The sequence below is a fragment of the Microtus oregoni genome, unplaced genomic scaffold (genome assembly GCF_018167655.1).
Source record: "Microtus oregoni isolate MIOR12 unplaced genomic scaffold, Mior012 000033F_ref0000390, whole genome shotgun sequence".
Classification (NCBI taxonomy): Eukaryota; Metazoa; Chordata; class Mammalia; order Rodentia; family Cricetidae; genus Microtus; species Microtus oregoni.
Window position 1 is genome coordinate 18670422 of NW_024543092.1, and position 23482 is coordinate 18693903.

Below are 23482 nucleotides of genomic sequence, written 5' to 3' on the forward strand. Positions count from 1 at the left end.
TAAATAATAAAATGTATTTTTAAAAAAAAAAAAAAGGACAGAGCATTTGTTAGGCATAAAACATGCCACAACCTGGTGTGGCCATGCAGACCTGTAACCCTAGCACTCAGAAGCTGAGGCAGAAAGATTTCAAACTGAAGGCTAGCGTTGGACATATAGCAAGATCCTGTGTGAAAGGTAGGCCGAAAACAAAGAAGGGCCGATAAGCTTGAACACATTGCAGCCATATCATAAATCTTCTCTAGTAACAACACAATAAAACTGGAACTCAACAATAATAAGTTTAGAAACGATATAAACTAAAGGGAGTTGAGTGGCATGACCTTGGGCCAATGAAATAGCTCACCATGAAAAAGAGCAGCTTAGAACACTGGCTATGCCAGTCAGGTGCCAGAGCTGAGGCCCCAGAACACACAAAAGAAAGCCAGCCGGAGGGACCCACCCAGGATTCCTACAGTGAGGCAGGAAGCTGGGACCTGAGAATCTCAGGAAAGCTCAGTTGCAAGCATGAGTGCACTATGCAGCAGCAAGAAGCAACAAGGCAGACCCTGTCTCAAGGAGGAAGAGGAGAGCTGACTCCTACCGCCAGCCATAGCTAGAGCACACCCATACAACCAAGAACAATAAATAAAGACAGTTTGAAAAAGAAGAGCATGCCCTTGAGCAATCAATGGGTTGATGAAGAAATCAAAAAGAATATTCAAAATTGCTTGAAACAAGTAAAAGTGGAAACACAACAAAGTAAACCTTTCGGGATGAATTCAAAGCTGAACCAAGAGGCAAAGCTTACAGAAACAAGCACCTGCATCACATCTGGAGGAAAAACTCAGGTGAACAACACAATGATACAAACCAGGGAGCTAGAAAAACAAGAACAAAACAAACCTAAACTTAGCAGAAGAGAAGTAACAGATCAGAGAAGACATAAACAAAATGAATAGAATAGGAAAGATAAATGAAACAAAACTGGGTTTGTTTTACAAAACAAAACACAGGGTGCACCCCTAACTGAGCAAAACAGAAGACAAAAAATAATTAAAAGCAGGGAGGAAAAAATGAGACACTAAAATGGATGCCACAGAAACAAAAGGTCATAGGGATTGCTATGAAGAACTAGATGCCAACAACTTGGATGACCTAGAAGAACCGGCTAAATTTCTGGTACATATAACGTACTAAAAGTGAACTATATAAACACAGAAAACCAAAAAAAAAAAAAAAAAAAAAAAAAACAAAACAATGAACTGCAAGAGAGAACCTGACAGAAGTCTCCTGAGGAGGAAAATTCTGGGACCAAACACTTCACTGTGGAATTTACCAAGCTTTTAAAGAACTGACACTGTTTATTCTCAAATTACAAAGGAAAACAAAACAAAAAACCAAAATAGAAGAAACCCTTCCATATTTATTCTATCAAGCCAGCACTCTTGTAACACCAAAATCAGACAATGACATTGATAACTACAAAAAAGAAAAAAAAAACAAACCAGAAATGAATCTGATGGGATCTTGTGGTCTCTGTGGACATCTATACTCACGTGCACATATGTGCACACAGACATGCACACGCTGGAAGATAATAAAGTTTACAAGTTTAGACTATAAAGTTGGACATGGTAACATGATGTGGGATTCCCCTCTGTATGCTGTGAATATGTTTTATTACCACAGCCTATGGTAGGACAGAATATAGCCAGGTGGGAAATCTGAACAGAGATATAGAGAGAGATTAGGCAGAGTCAGGGAGACGCCAGGAGAAATACGCCAGAACCTTACCCGGTAGGACACAGACTCATAGCAATACACAGATTAATAGAAATGGGTTCATTTAAGATTAGGAGTTAGTTAATAAGAAGCCTGAACTAATAGACTAACCAGTGTTGTAATTAATACAGTTTTCTGTGTGATTATTTGTTTTGGAGCTGCCAGGAAACAAACAAGCAGTCTCTGCCTACAGTAAGTAACACATGGCTGGAATCCCAATTTTCAAAAGTCAGGGAAGGAAGATTATCAAGTTCAAAACTATTTTAACTGTAATAGTGGCGCCCTGTCTCAAAATCAAAAAAATGAAATAAAAAACTCCAATAGAGGACTTACTGTTTTAAGCAGGATGTTTAAGTGTAACTTCATTGTTCTTTGTTGTTTTGGAAAGATAATAGTTTTGTCTCTTGGCCATAATCTAAGGCTACAGAGATAGTTTCATTGCTTGGCTTGACCAACAGGGCCCACATTTTGAATGTATTTTCAGCCGCATACATAACTGATAATAAAACAGTATTTTCTAGTTGAAGGAACAATATGAGCTCAGTGTTTATCAGCAACAAAACTCATCACTACATGTTGCAATATACTGCAACCTTGCTTTCAATTGTGGAAGCTCTGGCCAAATGAGTTATGCTTCAAACAGCTTAGCATAAACACACACACACATATGCACACACATGTACACACACACATACACACACACACACACTGATGAAAGAAAGCTAAGCATGTTTGATGGTTTCTATGAACATCAGTTTCCTGGCTACAATACTGTATTCCAATGATTCTTGGTTCTCAACTATGTCTGGAATTAACTAAAAACCCAACAGTTGGGCACACCTTTGAGGGATTTTTTGTTATTTGAATCTTTTGAAATAGGAAGACCCACCTTAAATCTTTTGAGGTGGGAAGACCCATCCTAAATCTGGCCACACTTCTCAATGGCAGCTTACACAAAGAACATGGAAGAAGGCGGCTTTTGCTCTTTGCTTGCTTGCCCTCCTTCTCGCTGGCAAGTTCATCTATCCTGCTGCTGCGGCGTTCCCTCACTGGCATCAGAGCCTTGAGCCTGCTTTATGGGGAGTCTGACATATACTGAAGACCAGCTGAGACAGCCCGTCTCATGGAACGGACAACTATTGGGTTCTTGAAACTTCCATTGAGAGACAGCCTGTGAGGGCCCACAGATTTGAGCTTGTCCCACCCTGCCTGGAGGTCAGAAAGTCTGAGCTTATTTTTGCTCTTTCAAGGTTGTTGACAATGGGTGTGGCTACAAAACAGAAACTCTGACCTAGGATGTGGTTACTTGGTGTTTTGGACATTAAGATGGCCCATAGTGGGGGATCTGCTTCAGCCTGACCAAAGGTCAGAGGATTCATCCTATTTCTGCTCCTTCACTTTAAAATAGGAAGTTTGACATAGGAAGTAACTGCCTATAGGATACTTTGTCTAAGATGTATTCTTTACATATTCTGCCCAAAACATCAAAATGCTTTACTCAGGAAATAATGGCTTGATGTCTCAAGTATTGTTATACTTTGTGTCACGTTAAAGAGTATTTCCGCCTTCTTCCCCTATTTTGTATTGGGGTATGAAAGCATACGAAAATTAAACGTGGGCTAATTCAGTATTCAGTAGCCACTAAGTTGCCCTCCTGGTACTCTCCTATGTCTGTGTTTCTCTCATATCTCTGTTCCTCCTACCTAATGTTTCTAATCCTCACGCCCCTACGCTGGAATGCACAAACCTGTTATGGCTGGACTGCGAGAGACGTCCCCCCCAAGTGTGGCTTACGACAACAGCCATTATTAGATTAGCTGTCTAATATGTCTATGATGATCACAAAATAAGAAGGAAAAACCAAAAGCAAGGATGAGAGCAATATGGTTCTTTGGCATCTAGTTTCTAAAGATACATGTATACTTGACTCGTAGCACTGCGAACCAAGGCTGCCACCCAGAGAGAGCCCACCGCTCTCGGGTGCACACCAGCCATAGATTAATTCTATTTTAATCAGGATAACTAAGCAGAAACAGACCACTCACTTCTGAGGAGGAGAGCGGGAGAAGCGGCTATAGGAGGTATATCTACCGTTCCCAGTTCGCCCTTCGTGGCTGCTTAGCTTTGTTTGTGCTATTGGCATTTCTCACGGGCAGGACAATTTTTGTAGAGTGGGGACAGAATGGGCATTTCAAATCTAAAGCAACCAAGAGCAAGACACAGCAGCCCAGCCTAGCGTGCCAGCCTAGGGGAATGCCTGTGAGGAACCAGAAGCCGCGCCTCCCATCTCGGGGAGGAAGCAAGCGCGAAGGGTGCCGATTGGGTCTTACGGCTAGAGACGCAGTAGCACAGTCTGCCGTTGATCTTGCGGAACAGCTGCTTGTTGATGGGCCAGAGGACCAGTGTGCACAGCTGGATGGCGTTGACGATGAGCCCCGAGGCGATGAACACATAGCAGAACACCAGGTGGCACAGAAACTGGGACTTCAGCAGCCCGACGAGGTCCATGACGAGGGGGAGTTCTCAAAGTAGAGAAATGTGGATGGTGGGATAGTTCCAGAAGCGAGAGAGAGCCGGGGCTCAGGAAAGCGGCTGAAACACAGAAATGTTATACATTAGCACCAGCATGGTGTGCTTTATATTAGAGAACCCGCTTCCAGGAAGAGCAGACACCGGAAGCTAAAAGCTGACTCATTTCTGTCTAGTAGGCATCGCTATGGCATTGCTTCCTGTTGGTCAGTCTAGGCCCTGTTAGGACCGTGTTCCCGTTAATCCTCCCAGCAGCCTCTGGGGCCAGTCCCAGGCCTGGAAAAATGAAACGACTAGATCAAGATCATTTAAGTTGCTATTCAAACAGCAGCCATGGTGGCATAGATTCCCAGACTCACACTGAGTGGCCCCTGCTTGGGCCTTCTCAGGCAACACAGCCTTGCCCAGCCCTTCCCCATTTTCCTCTGCTTGCTTTCCTACAGACCTCACCTCACCACTCCCTGCTAGCTGGACTTTCCAGAATTCAAGATGACCCTGGACAGTATTAGGGGACACAGCTGGGCTTGTCTCTACCCTCAAGAGCCTTAGACTAGTTCACAGTGGACAGCTCAATCTGCCGTAAGTTGTCTACTGTCCTAATTGGGGGTTCATCTTCACTCCCAGTACCTTAGGCCGATCCTCAGTGTACTGTATGCCTATACATACATATGTAATTTGTACAGGTATATGGCACCCACCCCATAAGAGTTGTTAAATCAGAAAGTAACTCTGCCAGCACAGAGAGTCCAGACGTGTAATGCCATTAAGCAGTCTCCAGGTCTGGAACAAAAAGGATAAAATGACCTCACAGTTCGGCAGAAAGGGCCCTGGAAGAAAGGGTGAAGGCGGGCTCGCTTCTCCCAGGAGCCAAGATGACTGCAGACTTCCAAGGAAGCCTCAAGCTTTAGGAAAAACTTCCTCACATTTGGCAGAGGTTAGAATTGCTAACTTGTTATCATGCAAAAGATGACCGATCTGTAGATGTTCACATCTGTTAGCTTAGCATGACCACCAACCTGTAGATATTCACATCTGTTGGCTTAGCATTACCACCGATCTATAGGTGTTCACATCTGTTAGCTTAGCATGACCACCGATCTGTAGATGCTCACATATGTTAGCTTATCCTAGATGCCTAGTAAACCTATGAGTTGAGGCTTTTGTTTTCAGACAGGGTCTCATGTACCCCAGGCTGACCTCAAACTCTGAGTAGCCAAGAATGGTGACCTTGAACTCCTGACCCTTTTGCTCTCACCTCCTGAATGCTGAGATCACGGGTGTGTGCTATACACCAGATTCATGTGGTTCTGGGGATGAAACCCAGGGCTTAAGGCAAGCCTAGGCAAGGACTCTACCAACTGAACCATTTTCCAGAGCAAGGAAAGGGGCAGTTCCTAGGCTGGGTGACCTCCATAAGATTATGGCAATTGGTAGCTGACTTTAGGGCTTCAGTCCCTCTTCTGCACCTGTCCAGGCTGTTCTGCCCATGGGAGAGGAGGGCGCTCTCCTGACTCATACTTCTTTGCACAGCAGCTCACACAGTCCCCCAAGAGCAAAAGACAGGGCAGTCTGCAGTGAAGTTCCGAGTCACAAAGGACACTCAAGTGGGAAGATAGAGCAGGGGCTCAGTCTTGGGTCATCTGCACGGACTTTAAGATGGTCTTGACAACGAGGAGGGCACAAGAAGAATGCTGGTTCGTCCTAAGGATGTAGTTGGAGCTGCAGGCTGCGTTCCTGCCCAGCTCCCACACGGCTAGCTTTACACCCAAAATAACAACACACAAATTGTATTCATTTAAACACTGCCTGGCCCATTAGTTTCAGCCTATTATTAGCTAATTCTCACATCTTGCTTTAACCCATATTTAGTAATCTGTATAGCACCACGAGGTGGTGGCTTACCAGGAAACATTCAGCATGTCTGACCTGGCCGCTGGCTTCTTGGCCACTGCCCTGGAGAGGACAGGCATGGCATCTGGCTCACTTCCCTTCTTCCCTGCATTCTGTTCTGTCTACTCCACACACCTAAGGGCTGGCCTATCAAATAAGCCAAGGCAGTTTCTTTATTAACCAATGAAATAAACAGATTGACATATGACCTTCCTACATCATAAGGATTTCAGGGAGACACCTGCAGTCCTGTGCAATTCCCACACCTTTCCGGAAGGAAAGAAATGCAGGGGGAGAGCAGGTCCAATTTCTTAGCAGTTAGCTTGGCCTAGCAGACATGGCCCGTCCTATGCCTCACAGGCCCCGCACTCTCAGTATGGGTATGGGTATAGACTTGGGGTTTCCCTGGGTAGCTTGGATTTGAAGCTGTGATCTACCATGGCTACTCCATTTTAATCAAAATTTTAAGGGAGATAATGTTTCTTGGCTCTGTGGAACTTAATTTGGCTTCCATGGTCTGAATAAACCACCAAAGATTGATGCTTTAGATGCCTGGTCACAGTGCTTTATCACAGCAATAGAAATCCTAACTAAGACAACCAAAAGCCAGAGAGAAGCAAGCAGCATGCTTTAGAACCTCCAGCACAGAAAATTAGGTAATTTTTTTTTCTTGAGACATCATCCAGGTTCTAGTATTTGATTATAGAGATGCATCAAAACTTGATTGAAAAACAAAAGCAAAATAAGTCATGATATCACCTGAAGAACAGAGAGAGAGAGGGAGAGGGAAGCAGAGAGAGAGAGAGAGAGCAAGAGAGAACACTAAATCATTAGAGAGGTATCGGGTATGTCTGGTGTGGAAAAGATATGAATTTTAATCCCAGATAAATGGGGGACCTGCCATTCTGAATTAAAAAGAACTTTCTCTTCTAATGTGGCAACTAGCCAGTTTCACATCAGGCTGAGAAAATATGGTATAAATACCAGAGCGGAGATGAAAACAGCTAGAGAGAAAATACTGTAAGATTCTTTGCCTGTTTTTCTTTCCACTTGGAAGTCCTTAGACTTTGTAGAAAAGCCCCCCAGCCAAGCCACTTAGACAGTCTGTGATCAGACGAGGCAAGAGACAGAATTGTACACTACTTCTCAGAAGATCCAAACGATAACCTACGGGATTCAGAGACCAACCATAACAATGAAGTTGTATCTACGTCATAACTTTGTAAATAACGATGCATTGATCAACACAGTGATGGTGGCTTAACCTCTTCAGCCATCAGTTTCCCCATGTATGAACCAGCATGAGGCAGTTGAAAGGAGAGAGATGATAGATGAAAGATAGATGGATGGATAGATAGATAGATAGATAGATAGATAGATAGATAGATAGATAACAGATTCATAGTAAAGTAGTAACTTATAGATGATAGGTCAAGGATAGGTAGATAGATTGATAGGTCATTGATCAAAAATAGACTTACAAATAGATGATAGATTCATAGGTAGTAGATAAATGATAGGCAATAAAGGGTAAATAGGAAGATAAATAGATATATAGATGATAGGTTAAAGACATAGATGATTCATAATAAGTGATAGACTATAGACAGACACACAGAGCAATAGAACTCACCTCTACTCTATGATCAATCCACAACCATCTACTAATAGTGCCTTAACTGGTGGGAGAGTTATGGCTTAGTTCTGTGATTTTCTGTTTTTCTCTGCCAAATGAATGAGACCTGTCCTGCAGGAACAGAGCTTGACCGATCCCTATCCCAGCTCTCGGAGGTTGATGTGGTTATTGACAAACATGCAGGGTGAGGGGAGGCACCCACATGTCTGTGAGGGAGGAAGAGCATGCTGCCTACTAACTGAGAAGAAAGGAGGGATCATCCACCAGTTAGTAACAAGGGAATCCTGGAATATGAAGAAGTTGGGACTATGGAAACCCAAGTTCCACAGTGTGCACAGGGCACCATGGCACGGGGCACTGTAAACCAGTGATCCTGGCAGCCTAGACACAAATCCAAGCTTGGCCATTTCTCTAAGTTCCTCTCTGAGAAATCAGAGTGGCTCTATCTAACCCAGGCAGTTCTGAGGATGAGGAGAATAGCATGTCTGATATACTAGCATGATGCCTGCAACACGGAAGTTCTCTCACTTCCAATAAGGCAAGAAAGCAAGGAGGAAGTAGCAAGGGGAAGCTGTGGGCTGTGGGTAGACTCTTCCTCCTCTTAGCTCCTCCATCCATCTTACTTAGGTGTTGGCATCTCCTCAGTGTGTCTCAAAGCAGGTCATGTTGCTCGTTCTCCACGGGTTCAAGTCCCAGCACACACATGGTAACTCTCAAGCATCTGTAACTCCCATTCTAGAGATTCTGATGCCCTCTTCTGGCTTCTGCAGGCACCGTGTGCACATCACATCATACACACACACACACACACACACACACACACACACACACACACAAAACACCCACATAAAAGAAAAAAATAAATAAAATTTTATACAATTCACGTGACTTTATCTCCTTTGTTAACTTTAATTGGACATTAAAGTGCAAACCAGCGGAAGCCACCAACTCGTTGGATTCCTTAGGTAGCACACTAGCATGGAGTTTACAGACAGTGAGCTATACAAGTGCACACACATACACATGACCTTCATAGTCTTGACATGTTACGGATGCTTAAGCAGATAGAAGAGTTTGAACTGTACCCTTCTCTAGACAGAGACAGAGCAGAAGCAAACAGGAGAGCTACACCCTCTGCCTCATCCAGGATCTGCAGCTGTGAAGAAAGCGTGAGGACAACCACAGGCAGGAGAGGCCGAGTCCAAACTAGGATCAGGAGGCAACAGTTTCATTTTAAAGTCCTCCATCCACTCACCCTCCCACAACCCACCCATCATCTGCCTGTCTGTCTATCTATCTCTCTATTGCACATGTTATATCTATCATCTATTTATCTATATCTACTATCCATTTATTTATCATCTGTCTATTTATTACACATTACAGAGCTATCTATTTATCATCTATCTGTCTATATATCATCTATCTATCTATCTATCTATCTATCTATCTATCTATCTATCTATCACTCATGCCTTAGCACCCAATTAGGCCAGGTGCTTAGAGAGGCCAAACCCCTTCCTGTGTTCTAAGCAAATCAACCTATAAGAATTGGTGAACCTTTAATCCCAGCACTCGAGAGGCAGAGGCAGGCGGATCTCTGTGAGTTCGAGACCAGCCTGGTCTACAGAGCTAGTTCCAGGGTAGGCTCCAAAGCCACAGAGAAACCCTGTCTCGAAAAAGCAAAAAAAAAAAAAAAAAAAAAAAAAAGAATTGGTGAACTTGGTTGGGCGATAATGGGCATGCCTGTAATCTCAGCACTTGGGAGGCAAAAATGGGCCGATCTTTATGAGTTCAAGACCAGCCTGGTCTCCAGAGAAAGTTCCAGGAACTTCACAGAGAAACTCTGTCTCAAAAAAACAAACAAAAAAGCAAACAAACAAAAAAGAATTGTTGGAAGTCCCATGCCAGCCCAGCACCAGCAGCACCATCACCATCACCTGAGGACCTTTGAGGCTCCATCTCCAGAGCACTGTACAAGATGCACAGAGAGAACAAGGAAGCTGAAGCTCAAACAAAGCTCATTTGTTTTCACTATAATGCTCCATTCTGAAGGAACTGAGGCACAGTGGCACCCATGGCTTCCATGGGAGCACAAGCTCCCTTGTCCTCTTGCAATTAAGCACATGCAGGGCCCTAAACATCTTCCTACTACTCGATCGATCAGACCAGCCCCTGGTGATCCGTCTCAAGTAGAAGGTAAACTGTCCTGCAGCAGATTTGCAGTGGGAAGGATACATTTTCACTGTGGTATGAAATGACAAAGGGTGCAAAGTTACACAGAATTACATTTCTGAAATTACTGGAGCAAGAACACCAAAGGCCCAGCCAGAATGTCAACAGCAGATAGCACAATGCATCCCACATATACATGCCTTCACATACTATAGGAATGTACACATCAAACACACATGCACGCACATACTTGTCCACATATAGCACACATCCCACATACGTGCGTACTCTCACCTCTACATATATGCATGCCTTGCTTGTGCACGCCAGCCTGCCTGGAGCCTGGCCCCAGGTGCCCACCTCAGGAAGAATGGACAAAGGTTAAGTTACCAGGTCCATTCCAAACCCTTCCACAACACTGCCTGCAGAAAAAGTCCTCAAGGAGGCCCGAGGGACCAGATAAATGAGAGCAAGTGCAGCTTCAACGGCTGGCAATTGCAGAAGCAGCTAAAGTAGGGGCAGTTGACAGATTCAGTTTCTAGGCCAGTGTTGGTGGCCTGTGGGGCAGAGAACAGCCAGGGTTAGTGCGGAGGGGAGTGGCGCCATCCTGGCAGGAATGAGTGAAGTTGTTTTGGGGTACAGAGCATTCTGATCACTAGATGCATGTCAGCTGGAGGAGTTTAGCCATTCTCCGCAGAGATGGCAAGGAGTCTGCAAGCCCAAGTGGGCTGGCTAGTCTTGACAAACAGGCTAGGTTCAGGTTTTAGAATCTCTGCAAGGGTGTTGGCCTAAGGCCCAAAAAACGACACAGAGAAAAAGTGTTCTAGACTGAATTTAACTGTCCACAGGTCCATCTTGAACCAAAATATTCTTCAATTAAAATACCATCATTGTCTAATGATTTGGCAGAGTCTTACATAAAATTAGCTTGTTTTAAAATTTCATAGAATAGGACACTGTCCAAATCCTCTGTATGGTACATGATGTCCATTAAAGAATGGCCAACCACGGAGCCCATAAATCATTCTGGGCTTCATTCTGTCCTCTAATGAACAGCCTTCACCCTTCTCCAGGATCTAGCTACAGGAAGGTAAAAACATAGGACACAGAAAATATACATCTTTGTGATGTGGGATTCCCCTCTGTATGCTGTAAATACCATTGGTTAATAAAGAAGCTGTTTGGGGGCCTGTGATAGGGCAGAACAGAGCCAGGGGGTGGAGGGAGATGCTAAACTGAATGCTGGGAGAAAGTAGGTGGAGTTAGGGAGATGTCATGTTGCCACCACCAGGGACAGATAAGCTGGAATCTTGCTGGTAAGCCACAGCCACATGGCAAAACACAGATTAATAGAAATGGGTTAAATTAAGATGTAAGAGATAGCCAATAAGAAGCTAGAACTAATAGGCCAATCGGTGATTTAAATTATATGGTTTCTGTGTGATTATTTCAGGTCTAAGTGATTATTTCTATTTCGGGTCTAAGCAGCGGGGAACAAACGAGCAGCAGCCTACAAAATCTTTGTTTATATTTAATAGTTCTGAGATGCTTACAGGAATAAAGCTTTATATTCAAGGAAATGAAAACTCAGAAAAACAGATAAGAGGAGAAAAATAGAGGCAGAAAGATTATCTTTCTTTTTCTGATGGGGACATGGGGGGAGGGGAGGATCTGACTATTCAGGTGGAGTTCAGAGGATGAGTCAGTGAGATCATTCTCCATCCTGTACAGGGCCCTGGGGATGGGAGGGCGGGTCAGACTTTTCTATGACAGCACCTCCATCTGCTGGACTGCCCCCAGGACCCTTGCTTTCTTTTTCCTTGAGAAGGGTCTCACACTGAGCTCAGGAACTCACTAAGTAGTCTTCATATCTCCACCTCCCTGAGGCAGGGATTACAGCTGTGAACCCCCAAGGCAGATGAGGGAATAGTGTTAAATGTTTGCTGGGTCTTTGGAAGCTTGAAATTGTATGAGACAGGAGCTCTCAGATGGAAACATCCCAGGTTCTCCAAACAGAAGCTGGTGAGGTCAGACCCCTACCACAAATGGATCCCATTCTCCCATTGTCACATGAAGTCATGAGGGGAAAAGCATCCTCTGACTGCATGAACAAACAGATGTCCATAGCCCAGCTAAGGGGAAAAGGTTAAATGGAGGGTCGAGGCAGGGCCAGATGTGGACCAGGCCTCCTGGTGTCAATCACTGTGACATTCCCTGTAAGACAAGAGGCCCTAGATGGGCAACTTCACCATGAACTTCTTCCGCCTCACAGGACTGCTCCAAATTCCCATCACTGGTCCCATGTCTGAGATAGGATGGTGGTGAGTTGAGCAGTCCTTTGGCAGTCCCAGAGCATCCCAGAGGTGCCTGTCTTCCAAGCAGGATGTTTACGGTCTTTGACCCTGACCCTGCTCTCCCCACCTCCCTGAGGTCTGGACCCTCACAGGTGCTGACCACCATATTTACACACAGCCTGCAGAATCCGGTTGGCTGGTCTCGTTGCCAACAGCTATTTTAAAAGATGCTCAGTGGAAATAATATAACATGTGGTGTACAGGTGTACGGGTGTACGGTGTGAGTGCCTGCAGAAGTCAGAGGTCCCTCAGAAAGTCTCCGGCTTATTTTCTCAGATAGGATCTTGTACTGAACCAGAAAGCCCTGCTTACCTAGACTGACTGGCCAGTGAAACCCTGAGGGTCTCCCTTCTCTACCCTCCTGGAGCTGGGGTTACAGATACATGCTGTATGCCCACCTTTTGATATGGGTACCAAACACAAGGTCCTTATGTTTGAGCAACAAACATCCTACCTACTGAGACATCTCCCAAGCCTGGACTATGTATTATTAAAGTTTGCTGAGTCCAATAAAAACTGGAGAAAAAAAATGTAATAAGTTCCTACAACACTAAAACCCAAACCTATAATGCAAAAAGGAAAATTCGCCTTCTAAAGGCGATGACCCTCTCCGTGTCCCCCTGCTTTGCATGAGATGGTTTCAGTCAATAAATGAAACATTCCAGACACGGGAGGGGAACAGCAAATGCTGAACTGGAACTGAATGTTGCTGTGATCTTCATCATCGTGACAACCGTCATCAGTAGGGGCCTTAGTTGACGGGTCATAAGCCTATGATGGTGGCACATGGGGGCTGCGGAACAGGAGAGGTAGCCACACCCTACACTGGAGCCATAAGTGGGGAAATGGCTGGCCACCCCACCTCTGGGCCCAGAGAGGTAGGCAGGAAGGAAATGGTATTGTCATTTGATACTGGAAACTGAGAACTTTATTCCCTACACTAAATACTTCCTGGTCTACTCCTGCTGTCACTGGCCAAGGCCAGCAGCCTTGCTAGTGGCTACTGATGTCCTTCTCACATTGTCCTCAACAGAGCTGCAGAGAGACGCGTCAGTGGAGTGCCCCCTCTGAACTGTGTGACCTTGAACACACATCAGTGAACCCTGGGTTTTGCACTACTTTAATGGAGCTACAATCGTCAGCCTTCTTGATAGTGTAGCCACAAACCCTACCCTCTGCCTTCACCCCTGCTATAGGCGGCTTTCCCTCTCCTACTCTACCTCTGCTTCCCTACAGCCCCCAGTATCTTCATTGTAGGATAAGCATTTCTCTGAAAACCTAAATACAAAGTTTTATGCACAAAGTTATTAAAATTATTATCTAAGATCACCTTCAGGTTATGCATGTAAAGAACATGAATTACGCATGGATTTCATGTTTAGTCTTGGGTCCAACACCTGACACATCTCATGATGTATGCACAAATATTTCTAAAATCCAAAAAAAACAAAACATAAATTCAAAACTCCGAGGTCTCAACCATTTCAACCACGGGATTTTCAACTCAGAAGATCTTTTTCTTACCAACTTTTCTTCTGTGCCTCTGGTCATCAGTTTGAATTAGTCAGAATTTTCTTCATCTTGTCCTAAAGTTAGGACTTAGGAAAATTTTCAAAACTTTGTTGGGAACTGCCTTGAAGTTATTTTATCATCTAGCATTTTTCTTTTTAAAAAATTGATTTATTTTGTATGTGTATGGGTATTTTGCCTGCATGCATAACTATGAATTACGTGTACCTGATATCCAGAGGCCAGAAGGTGTTGGATGCCTTGGAACTGGAGTTATGTGGGTGCTGGGAATCGAACCTGGTTATTCTGCAAGAGCAGCCGGTGCTCTTAAATGCTGAATGTCTCTAGACCAGCACTCCCATTCTTGATGACTATAGGGAAAGGCATTAACCACGATTGTTTTGGTTCTCTGTGATCCTTAACTAGATTCCAGCAAGGTGAAACACAGCCGCATCCTGCTGCTCTGTGGTAGTCAGGCAGGCTGGACACTATGGGGGAGAGAACTCCAGTCACCAGCGGCAGCCAAACCAGTCCTCTTGAGATCTTGAAAGGGAGTAGGACGGCACATTGCCTACTACTGTTCTGGTCCCAACCACCCAGGCTGTCTGGGCCAAGGGCTCCATTAGGACTCCATCTCACACAGGATAAAATATTATCTGTGCTCAGGAGCCATGGCTGGAAACCAACAGAGATGGTGAACCCATCCACAGCTTCCAGCCCTGTAGAGGTTACTGGGTTGGAGATAAAATCTCTCAGACCTGAAGTGAGAGGAAACACAGCTCAGAGGCCAATAACAAAGCCACACAGGCAGGAGACACTCGACAAACCAACGAGCTTTGAGAAAAGTCATTAAGAAGAGATGTACTTTGTGTTGCCATGGGTTACATGACAGCCTAGAAATGGAGCTCTGTACGGTGGGATAAGTGCAAAAGGAGGAGGATCCTACAGTCAGAACATGTGAGGTTGAATCTTGAGCATCTTTGCCAACTTCCTCATCTGTCTCCAAAAATCACTGACCTCCCCATGTCCCGACTCTCCCATGGGTCCAGGATAGGCAGAAACCTGTAGACAGACTACAGACCCTGTTATCAGCTCAGTTTCATAGACCAGAAAATGTATATGTGGGCACTTATCCACACACCCTGCACCCTCGTGTTCGGGTTTGTGGAAGTGAACATGCATCTGTGTAGTGATACTTTGTGTTTTAATAAATAAAGTTTGCCTGAAGATCAGAGTGCAGAGCTAAGCCACTAGAGGCCAAGCAATGTTGGCACACACCTTTAATCCTAGAACTTGGGAGACAGATGCAGAGGAATCTGTTAGTTCAAGGCCGCACGAGATTGAATCCATCTAAAGAGGATCAGAGCTCACACAAAGGTGATCTCAGCATTTGGTATTACATGCCTTTAACCCCAGCACTAGAGAATTGGAGACAGGAGTGATGTGGCTGGGCAGAGAGGGGCCTACAAGGCAGGAGGAGCATGCAGCCTGAGACAGTCAGTCTGAGGATGCAGTCTAAAGACAAGATCACCACTTCAGTATGAGCTTTGGTGGAGGTAAAAGAACTCTCTAGTGGCTGGCCACTCTGCTTCTCTGATCTTCAGCATTAACCCCTATATCTGACTCTGGGTTTTTATTATTAATACCAATTAGAATTTGTGCTACACATTTGTACTTGGGGTGGCAGACACCTAGACCAAGAGTCCAAGGAAAGTGTGGTGATGGGGCCATGGGGCCACAGGAACTTGTCTTCAGTGCTGACCCAGGGGCGGTCCGCCCAGAAAAGGCTGGCTGGGGCAAACAGGCATTTCTTTCATGTCTGCATCTCAGATACAGGCAGCTGGGCTCTTCTTTCTCCTTGTCCCTATTTGTGAGGTGCCCTTGACTCCTGAATTCTTGGAGAGACTGCCTCTGCCAATCTTCCTTTTTTGGTAAGGACAGTGGAATCAGTGAGCGATCAATGTAACTACCTTTGAAAAATATCTTTGCTTTGATTTTCATACCGGGATGTCAAACCAACCCTGGCCATTTCCCCCAAGTAGACTCAACCGTAATGGACCTGGAGAGCCGCGCTAGGATGCGAATGCACTTAGGTGCTTCTCTGACATGAATCATTTATTGGAGACAGAAGTGCCAGCTGTGAGTGCCCGAAATAAGTTGACTTACAGTACCCTTGTTTCTCGACAGCCCAGGAAAGCAGCCGCAAGCACATCAAAGCACTTAGGTCTGAAGGATGCTTTTGGGGTCACTGCGGACTCGCCATTCCTCGAAAAGCCTCATTAATATTAACGGAGATGACGATGCTTGAAGCAAGGCCTTCACACTCCCTGTCTCGTCTTCAGTCCCATAGTTCAGGAGCCGCACAGACTGTCACAAAGTGGTGATGGCGTACCAGGTTCTAGGCAGAGCCCAGGATGGGATTCCTAAGTCATACACTCACTTACTCATTCATTGATAATTTTGTTCATTCACTGGGTTGTCTGTCTTTGGAGTTCATTCATTATTAAGTTGAAAAATTCATTGATACAGATGTATGAAACATCCTGATAGAAGTCATTATTTTGTATGCTAACTTTAAAATCAGTACAACAATCAAATCCATCACTTGGGGTCCCAAATATAGAGCAGTTGGTAAAGGAACTTGCCACTAAGTCAGAAACCCAAGTTTGATCCTGGGACCTGGTGTGAGAGGTCCTTCTGTATCTGTGCTGCTTTCATTGGTTAATGAATAAAGAAAGCTTGGGCCTATGACAGGGTAGCATAGAGCAAGGCAGGAATTTCAAGCAGAGATAGAGGAGAAAAGAAGGCAGAGTCAGGGAGATGCCACGTAGCTCATGATGATGCATGGATTAATAGAGATGGGGTAATTTAAGATGTAAGAGTTAGCTACAAATATGCATAAGCTAATAGGCCAAGCAGTGTTTTAATTAACACAGCTTCTATGTGATTATTTTGGGCCTGGGTGTCTGGGAAACAAACAAGAAGCCCCCGCCTACAGGGACCCACATGGCAGGAGGAGGGAGCCACTTCTGCAAGTGTCCTCTGACCTCTACATGTGCCATATGGTGCTCCTCTGTGTAACACACACACACTAAATGTAATTTAAGATTTTTTTTTAAATTGATTGTTTCGCGTTTGGGAGGTTGCTTTATACATGTATTACGTTAGACTTGTGATTCTAATGGGCCCTTCTCTAGATGTTGTATCTAATGATGTAATACAATTAACAGGTTATGCATCAGTCCAGAGAGACTACCATCCTTTCCCCCTCTCAAAGAACACACTGGTCCTCAATAAACATTGATTGGATCTCAATTTCTAGATGATGTAACGTAATTAAATTTCCGGGGTTGATGGCTCTGAATTCCCAAAAAACCTGAAAGGAACAGCAGGAGCAGATGGACCCTGCCTCCTTTGCTACTGCAGGGCAGAGGCCTCATCATGGCGCCTGCTTCCAAAGGCCAGACAAACCTACAGGATTGTCACCCCACCCGCTGCACCCCACAGGTGGCGCACAGAGCTTCTTCATGGTAACGCTGCAGAAGTACCAAGCCATCTATCAAGCAGACTCAAATGTCACAAGATAGCAAATGAGCTACCTAAGCCCCAGATATTAGATGGAGGAGCTCACAGGTGACAGACTCGTCCTTTTAGAAAGGAGTTTTCCATTAAAATACAAACAGGTCTTGGTAAAATCAGGATTCTGTACTATCTGCATGAGTCATTCATCAGTCAGAGTCATGAATGCTTTGAAATTATCCCCATTATTATGGTAATTCACACACACTAGGAAAAAGCTCGAAGATGGAGAACACAAATCTACCAGGGACACTCTAACCTCCTTGGGAGTCTTTTCTTCTAGTTTTTAGTATATCACAGAAGGCTTTGCTTTGTTCCTGCTAGCTAACTCATTGCAGGGGAGACTTTGCTTTTAATCATGGCTAAAATCTTTTTTTTTTTTTTTTTTTTTTTGGTTTTTCAAGATAGGGTTTCTCTGTGGCTTTGGAGCCTGTCCTGGCACTAGCTCTGTAGACCAGGCTGGTCTCGAACTCACAGAGATCCGCCTGCCTCTGCCTCCCGAGTGCTGGGATTAAAGGGGTGCGCCACCATCACCCGGCTCATGGTTACAATCTTGTAAGCGATTTCAGTGTTCTTTCTTTAACCCTAACGTGTAACTGTCCACGTAGCAATGCAACTATCCCTGTAGCAGGCACACTAGGCTATGGGAATCACTACCTCTTTGCTTTTCATTGCATACTTAAGCTTTTCTTCTTGTTTCCTTTCTTTTATAATTCAGAGTTTTGCCTTGCAGCCCAGGATGACCTGAGGCTCACTGTGTAGCCCAGGCTTGCCTTGAACTCTGGGGGAGCCTCCTGCTTCAGTCCTGAACTACAAGACCACATCTCCACACCTACCTTTGTTTTGTTTTTGTTTTTTTTTTTGTTTTTCTTTTCAAGAATACATAATGAAGTGGTTGACATTGTGGACAAAGCTTTTCCTCTTCCTGCAGGCTACAATTATTTGAAGGTGCCCAGTGAACACTGTTGAATTACTTTTTATGATAACGTAACTGCTAACCTTCCGACCAGCACCATTGTAAACACCCTAATTCTTTAGACCTTAAAACCTATATCTCATTTTTAAATTACTTTTTGTCTTGTTCTGTTCTTTGAGACAGATCTCCAAATGTAGTCCATGCTGGCCCTGAATTCTGGCTCCTCATGCTCACTTATATCTTGCCTCCTCTGGCAGAAGCAGGAGGATCTTTGTGAGTTGGAGGCCAGCCTGGTCTACAGAAGGAGTTCCAGGACAGCCAGGGCTACAAAGAGAGAGACTGTCTCAAAAACAAAAACCCAGCTCTTTGTATGTTAAACACCCTCTGACCTACAACATTTAGAGTGAGCATTTTTTTCTCAGTTTGTTAGCTGTTATTTGGGGCTTTGGGAGGGTTTGCCTCACTGTGAAGTAAGACTGGGGGTGCCTGTCACCATGTTTAAGCACAGATGACTCTTTTACCCTTCCCCCTCAGCCTGTAGAAAATGAGTGAATACTCCCTTTTCTAATCTGCTCTTTCCACTTAACAGTGATTTATGTTCTTTGTCACACCCCCAGTTCCAGTTGTTTCAATGTTTATTTTCCTTTTCCTTTTATATGTGTGTGCATGTGTGTGTGTGCGCGTGTGCATGCGCGTTTTACATATATATGGACACACGCGCATGTGAGATCTGAGGTTGGTGTTGGGAGTTACGGCCATTGTTCCTCCACCTTACTCACTGAGGAAGGCTTTCTCCATCAAGCCCAGAGCTCCCCCTTAGCTGGGAGACACTGGGGATTTCCCAGTCTCCTCCAAGGCCGGAATTCCACGTCGGTCACCACACGGGCGTGCAAGGCATCTGCACGGATCCCAAGTATCCACACTGAGGTCCTCACACTTCCAGGAAGTTATTTCACCACCGAGCCAGCTCCACAGCCTGTTCTGGTCATTTTAGCAACAACAGAATATCCCTTAGAAGGATTTCAAACAATCTCTTCCCATATTGGTGGATATTTCTTTTTTGTTTTTGGTTTGTTTTGTTTTTTCACTGTCATGGGCAATGCAGTAACAAATATTAGGCCTGGAATCACTATGGCATTCTGATGTTCACAGCTTCAACTTTACCATGGATTAACAGTTGACTTTCTGTCTTGTTTAGTGTGTATGCATGTGTGAGTGTGTGTGTGTGTGTGTGTGTGTGTGTGAACTCCCTTTGTAGACCAGGCTGACCTTAAACTCACATAGACCTACCTACCTCTGCCTCCCCAGTGCTGGGACTGAAGGTGTGCCACCACTGCCAGGCCAGTTTTCTCTCCAGAAGCCACACTCCAGCAGACACTCTATGTTAGTGAGCTCATAAAAGGTGTTCATTTCCTTCTTTACGCTTCTCTGGGCTTCCCAATTATTTGTCAAAGATTAGCTAAAATTTAGCTAATATGTTTATTTTTTAAGGTCAAAGCTTCACAACGAGTTTTAAAAATATTTACTTCATTGTGTGTGCGCGCGCATGCATGCACACATGTGTGCATACATATGCCCATGTACATGTGTGTGCCATGTGCTTATGGTCTTTGCATGTGCAAAAAGAGGGCATCGGATTCCCTAGAACTGATGTCACAGAGGGTTGTGAGCTGCCAATGAGTGCTGGGAACAGAACCTGGGTCCCCTGCACGAGTAGCCAGTGCTCTTAAGGACACCTGTCTCTAGCCACTCAGAATGCATTTTAGAATTCATGAGCAAGGCTATAGTCAGCACACGATGATCACTTTGTGATCTGTTATTCCTGGTTTATTTATATGTTCATTTTACAGGTAAAGAACGAAGGCCCAGGGAAGCTCTCCGATTTGAATTTCCTCAGCCATTAATTGCCCTGTTGTCCATCCCCAACCCTCTCAGAGCCTTGGTTCCTCTTTCACAGTTCCTCCTGACCTGACTCACTAAACCGCTGAGAACATCTAATAAGAAAACCGGCGAGAACACGGCCAGCGGTTAAAGGTATACATGTCTGCACCCACGGGCAATTCTAACTACCACCTGTGGAGCACCTACTGTGTGCTTGACGGTGCTCCTGCTCTTCTGCTCACAGTAAACATGACCGAGGGCAGAGCACAAAGGGAAAAGAATTCTTCTAGAAGCTCTGGGCACTCTTTCATTGTCTCTTCTCAGTAGCATGATTTAGCAAATCCTGAGGTTTTTACTAAGAGGACGTAGAACTTCCTCTCTTAAGCTTCGGCCCCAAGGCTTATGCTAATCATAATTTAATTAAAGATCATTGCCCAGTGGCAGACTGGAGCCCCAGGTTCAGTGCTGAAGGCTAGGACTTTCTGGAGGCGGTTCCTTGTCTCAGAACTCTATTTCTAAGAAAGTAAATCCTGGCAACTCAGAGGCTCTAGAAACACAAAGGACTGCATCTCACACCATTTAGCAGATTTTGCAAACGGCAGAACACACCACAGGCCATTGTTGCCCACCTGAGGGTAGTGTTAAAGCAGGGCTGTGAAGATGCTTTGGAAGATGGCTCCGTGTGAGCGGCACAGGATGAGGACCGAGTTCACACCTCCAGCACTCATGGAAGAGGCAGAGACAGAGGTGTGTACATGCAACCCCAGCACTGGGAAGAAGAAAGCAGATGGGCCCCCAGAACTTGCTAGCGAGCCAGCCTGTTGTCATGAATGTGTTCCAGCTTCTCTGGGAGACCCTGTCTCAAAAATTAAAGTTGAGAAGCAAGCAAGGAAATAGCTGATGTCAACCTCTGGATGTCATACACACACACACACACAAATGTACACACACATATGCACACCTGCACACACCTATAATTAACTAATGCACACACACACACGCACACGCACGACATTGGTCCTATAGAAGACAAGCCATATGAACAAGCAGCTTAGGTCCACGTGGAAAAGTGGGCAGGTATGGTGTAGTGTATTATTTTAACAAGGAAATGAACCAAGCCTTACAGAGAAGGCAATCAGTCCTCAGCCATGTCATCAAAGGGCCCTGGCAGATGTCAGAGCGGTCAGAGAACCTTGGGGAAGCTCCACGGACCTTCCTATACTGACACATCTGTGAATCCGCAGCAGAAACAAAGGTCAGGTCCAGCATCACCCTTCCCTGAGCACAGTCAGCAGGTGGGAAGGGCTGTGGGAAGTCACAGTGACTCTGTCGACAGTCTATCAAAAGCATGCCAAGCAGAGGCCTGGCACGAAGTCTCAAAGGAAACCTTGATCAGGACACGGGATTGTTTCTCTTCACGTAAGGCTACTCCGAAAACCTGCTATTACATTTTCTGCTGTCAACCGTGGTAAGAGCGGTGCTCACTAATGGATGTGACAGGTGTGTGCCAGACACACCAGCTGTCACCCGTAGTGAGGGCGGTGCTCACTAACAGATGCAGTGGGTGACTGTGTGCACCAGACCCACCAGGCTGTAACTCCCATGAAGCTTCATGACTCAAATACATGAGGGAAAAGACGGGGAGGAAGCTGACTCCTCGCAGTCAGTGTCCCTGGAGCCAGCTCCCTAGGGCTATGAGGGTGGCTCAGCGAGCGCCAAGGAAGACTATGGATGAGGAGTTGCCACAGGCGTCCCTTGGTGGAGTCAGTGGGGAGGATACCGCCATGGTTTTGTGAAGAAGCGTCTCTAGCTGTCCCTCACAGAAATGCTTGCCTTCTGCAAAGACTGCTGAGGTGGAGCTGACGTGGCGAGATGAATGGGGCTTGCTTCTAAAATAACTTTTAATAAGAGACAAAGATGGGAAAATTAACATGAGGTGAGCACTGAACCAATCCCAGATGCGCACAACCCGCTGAATGGGTGTGTGATGAATGAAGCAACCCCACCGTGGTGACTCTCGCCATGGCAAAGGGAGCCAGTGCCATCCCACGTGAGGCAGGGTGGACCCCAAAGATACCAGAACCAGAATATGACAGGGTTGGCTCACGGACCTGCAACAGCTAGTCAAGGCAAAACTGCATTTAGGACCTGGGTCACTGATGGTTTGGACCCAGGGCACTAAGGAAGTGTAGTAATAAGGAGCGGCGGGGCTGCATCCCCAGCACCCCGGCTGCCTGGCTAGCTTATGCCCCGAAATAACAACACACAAATTGTATTCATTTAAACACTGCTTGGCCCATTATATCTATCCTCTTCTCGGCAAACTCTTGCACCTAGACTAGCCCATTTCTAATAATCTGTGTAACATCAGTCTTACGGGGAAAGATTCTAACCTATGTCCATCCTGGGTTGGAGCTTCATCGCGTGTGCCTCAGAGAGCAGAGCTCTCCCGGGAGAGGGGAGCATGGCGTCTCTCTGAGCTCACTTCCTCTTCCTCTCAGCATTCTGTTCTGTTTACTCCTCCCACCTATGTTTTAACCTATCAGGGCCAAGCTGTTTCTTTATTGCTTGACCAATGAAATCAACAGATTGATATATGACACTCCCACAACAAGGAAGCATCGACTGATGCAGTGCAAAGGATTTAGCAACCAACAGAAGGTTCTAAGCCAGGTTGTGGTGACGGTCACATAGTAAGTACATGATCAACCAAACTCATTAAACTATGCAGTTTTATTGACCTTCGCACCAAAAAAAAAAAAAAAAGCTATCTCAATAATGTTATAAAACTTTTAAAATGAGGGCAGTGATTCTCAACATGTGAGTCGTGACCCCTTTGGGTCAAATGACCCTTTCAAAGTGGGGTTACTTTAGGCCATAGGAAAATGCAGGTATTTACATTATGACTCATAATAGTAGCACAATTACAGCTATGAAGCAGTAACAAAAATCTTCTTATGGCCGGGGGCCACCACAACATTAGGAGTTATATTAAAGGGTTGCAGCATTAGGAAGGTTGAGAACTGCTGACTTAGAGGGCAAGGGCGCTTGCTAAGCTGACAACCTGAGTTTGATCCCTGGAACCTCAGTTTGAGCTCTGGAACACTCATGGTGGAAGGATCTCTTCTACATTGTCCTCTGACTGCAATGTGCTTACACATATACACGCGTACATACACACACACAGAGTAAAATAAAACAAACGTAATAAAGATCATCAATGAACCAATGCAAGGCAGGAAGAAAACA

The 23482-nt window shown here is 45.1% G+C and overlaps 1 protein-coding gene across 2 annotated transcripts in view; it reads right to left on the minus strand.

The window, feature by feature from the left end:
• Agpat4 (1-acylglycerol-3-phosphate O-acyltransferase 4) overlaps positions 1-23482 on the minus strand; it is a 100983-nt gene that overhangs the window by 63039 nt on the left and 14462 nt on the right. For both annotated transcript variants that reach the window (XM_041679945.1, XM_041679946.1), the window contains exon 2: positions 4095-4356. In XM_041679945.1, the coding sequence (XP_041535879.1) occupies positions 4095-4272 (178 nt within the window). In that variant the 5' untranslated portion in view covers positions 4273-4356. The remainder of the gene's footprint in view (positions 1-4094; positions 4357-23482) is intronic.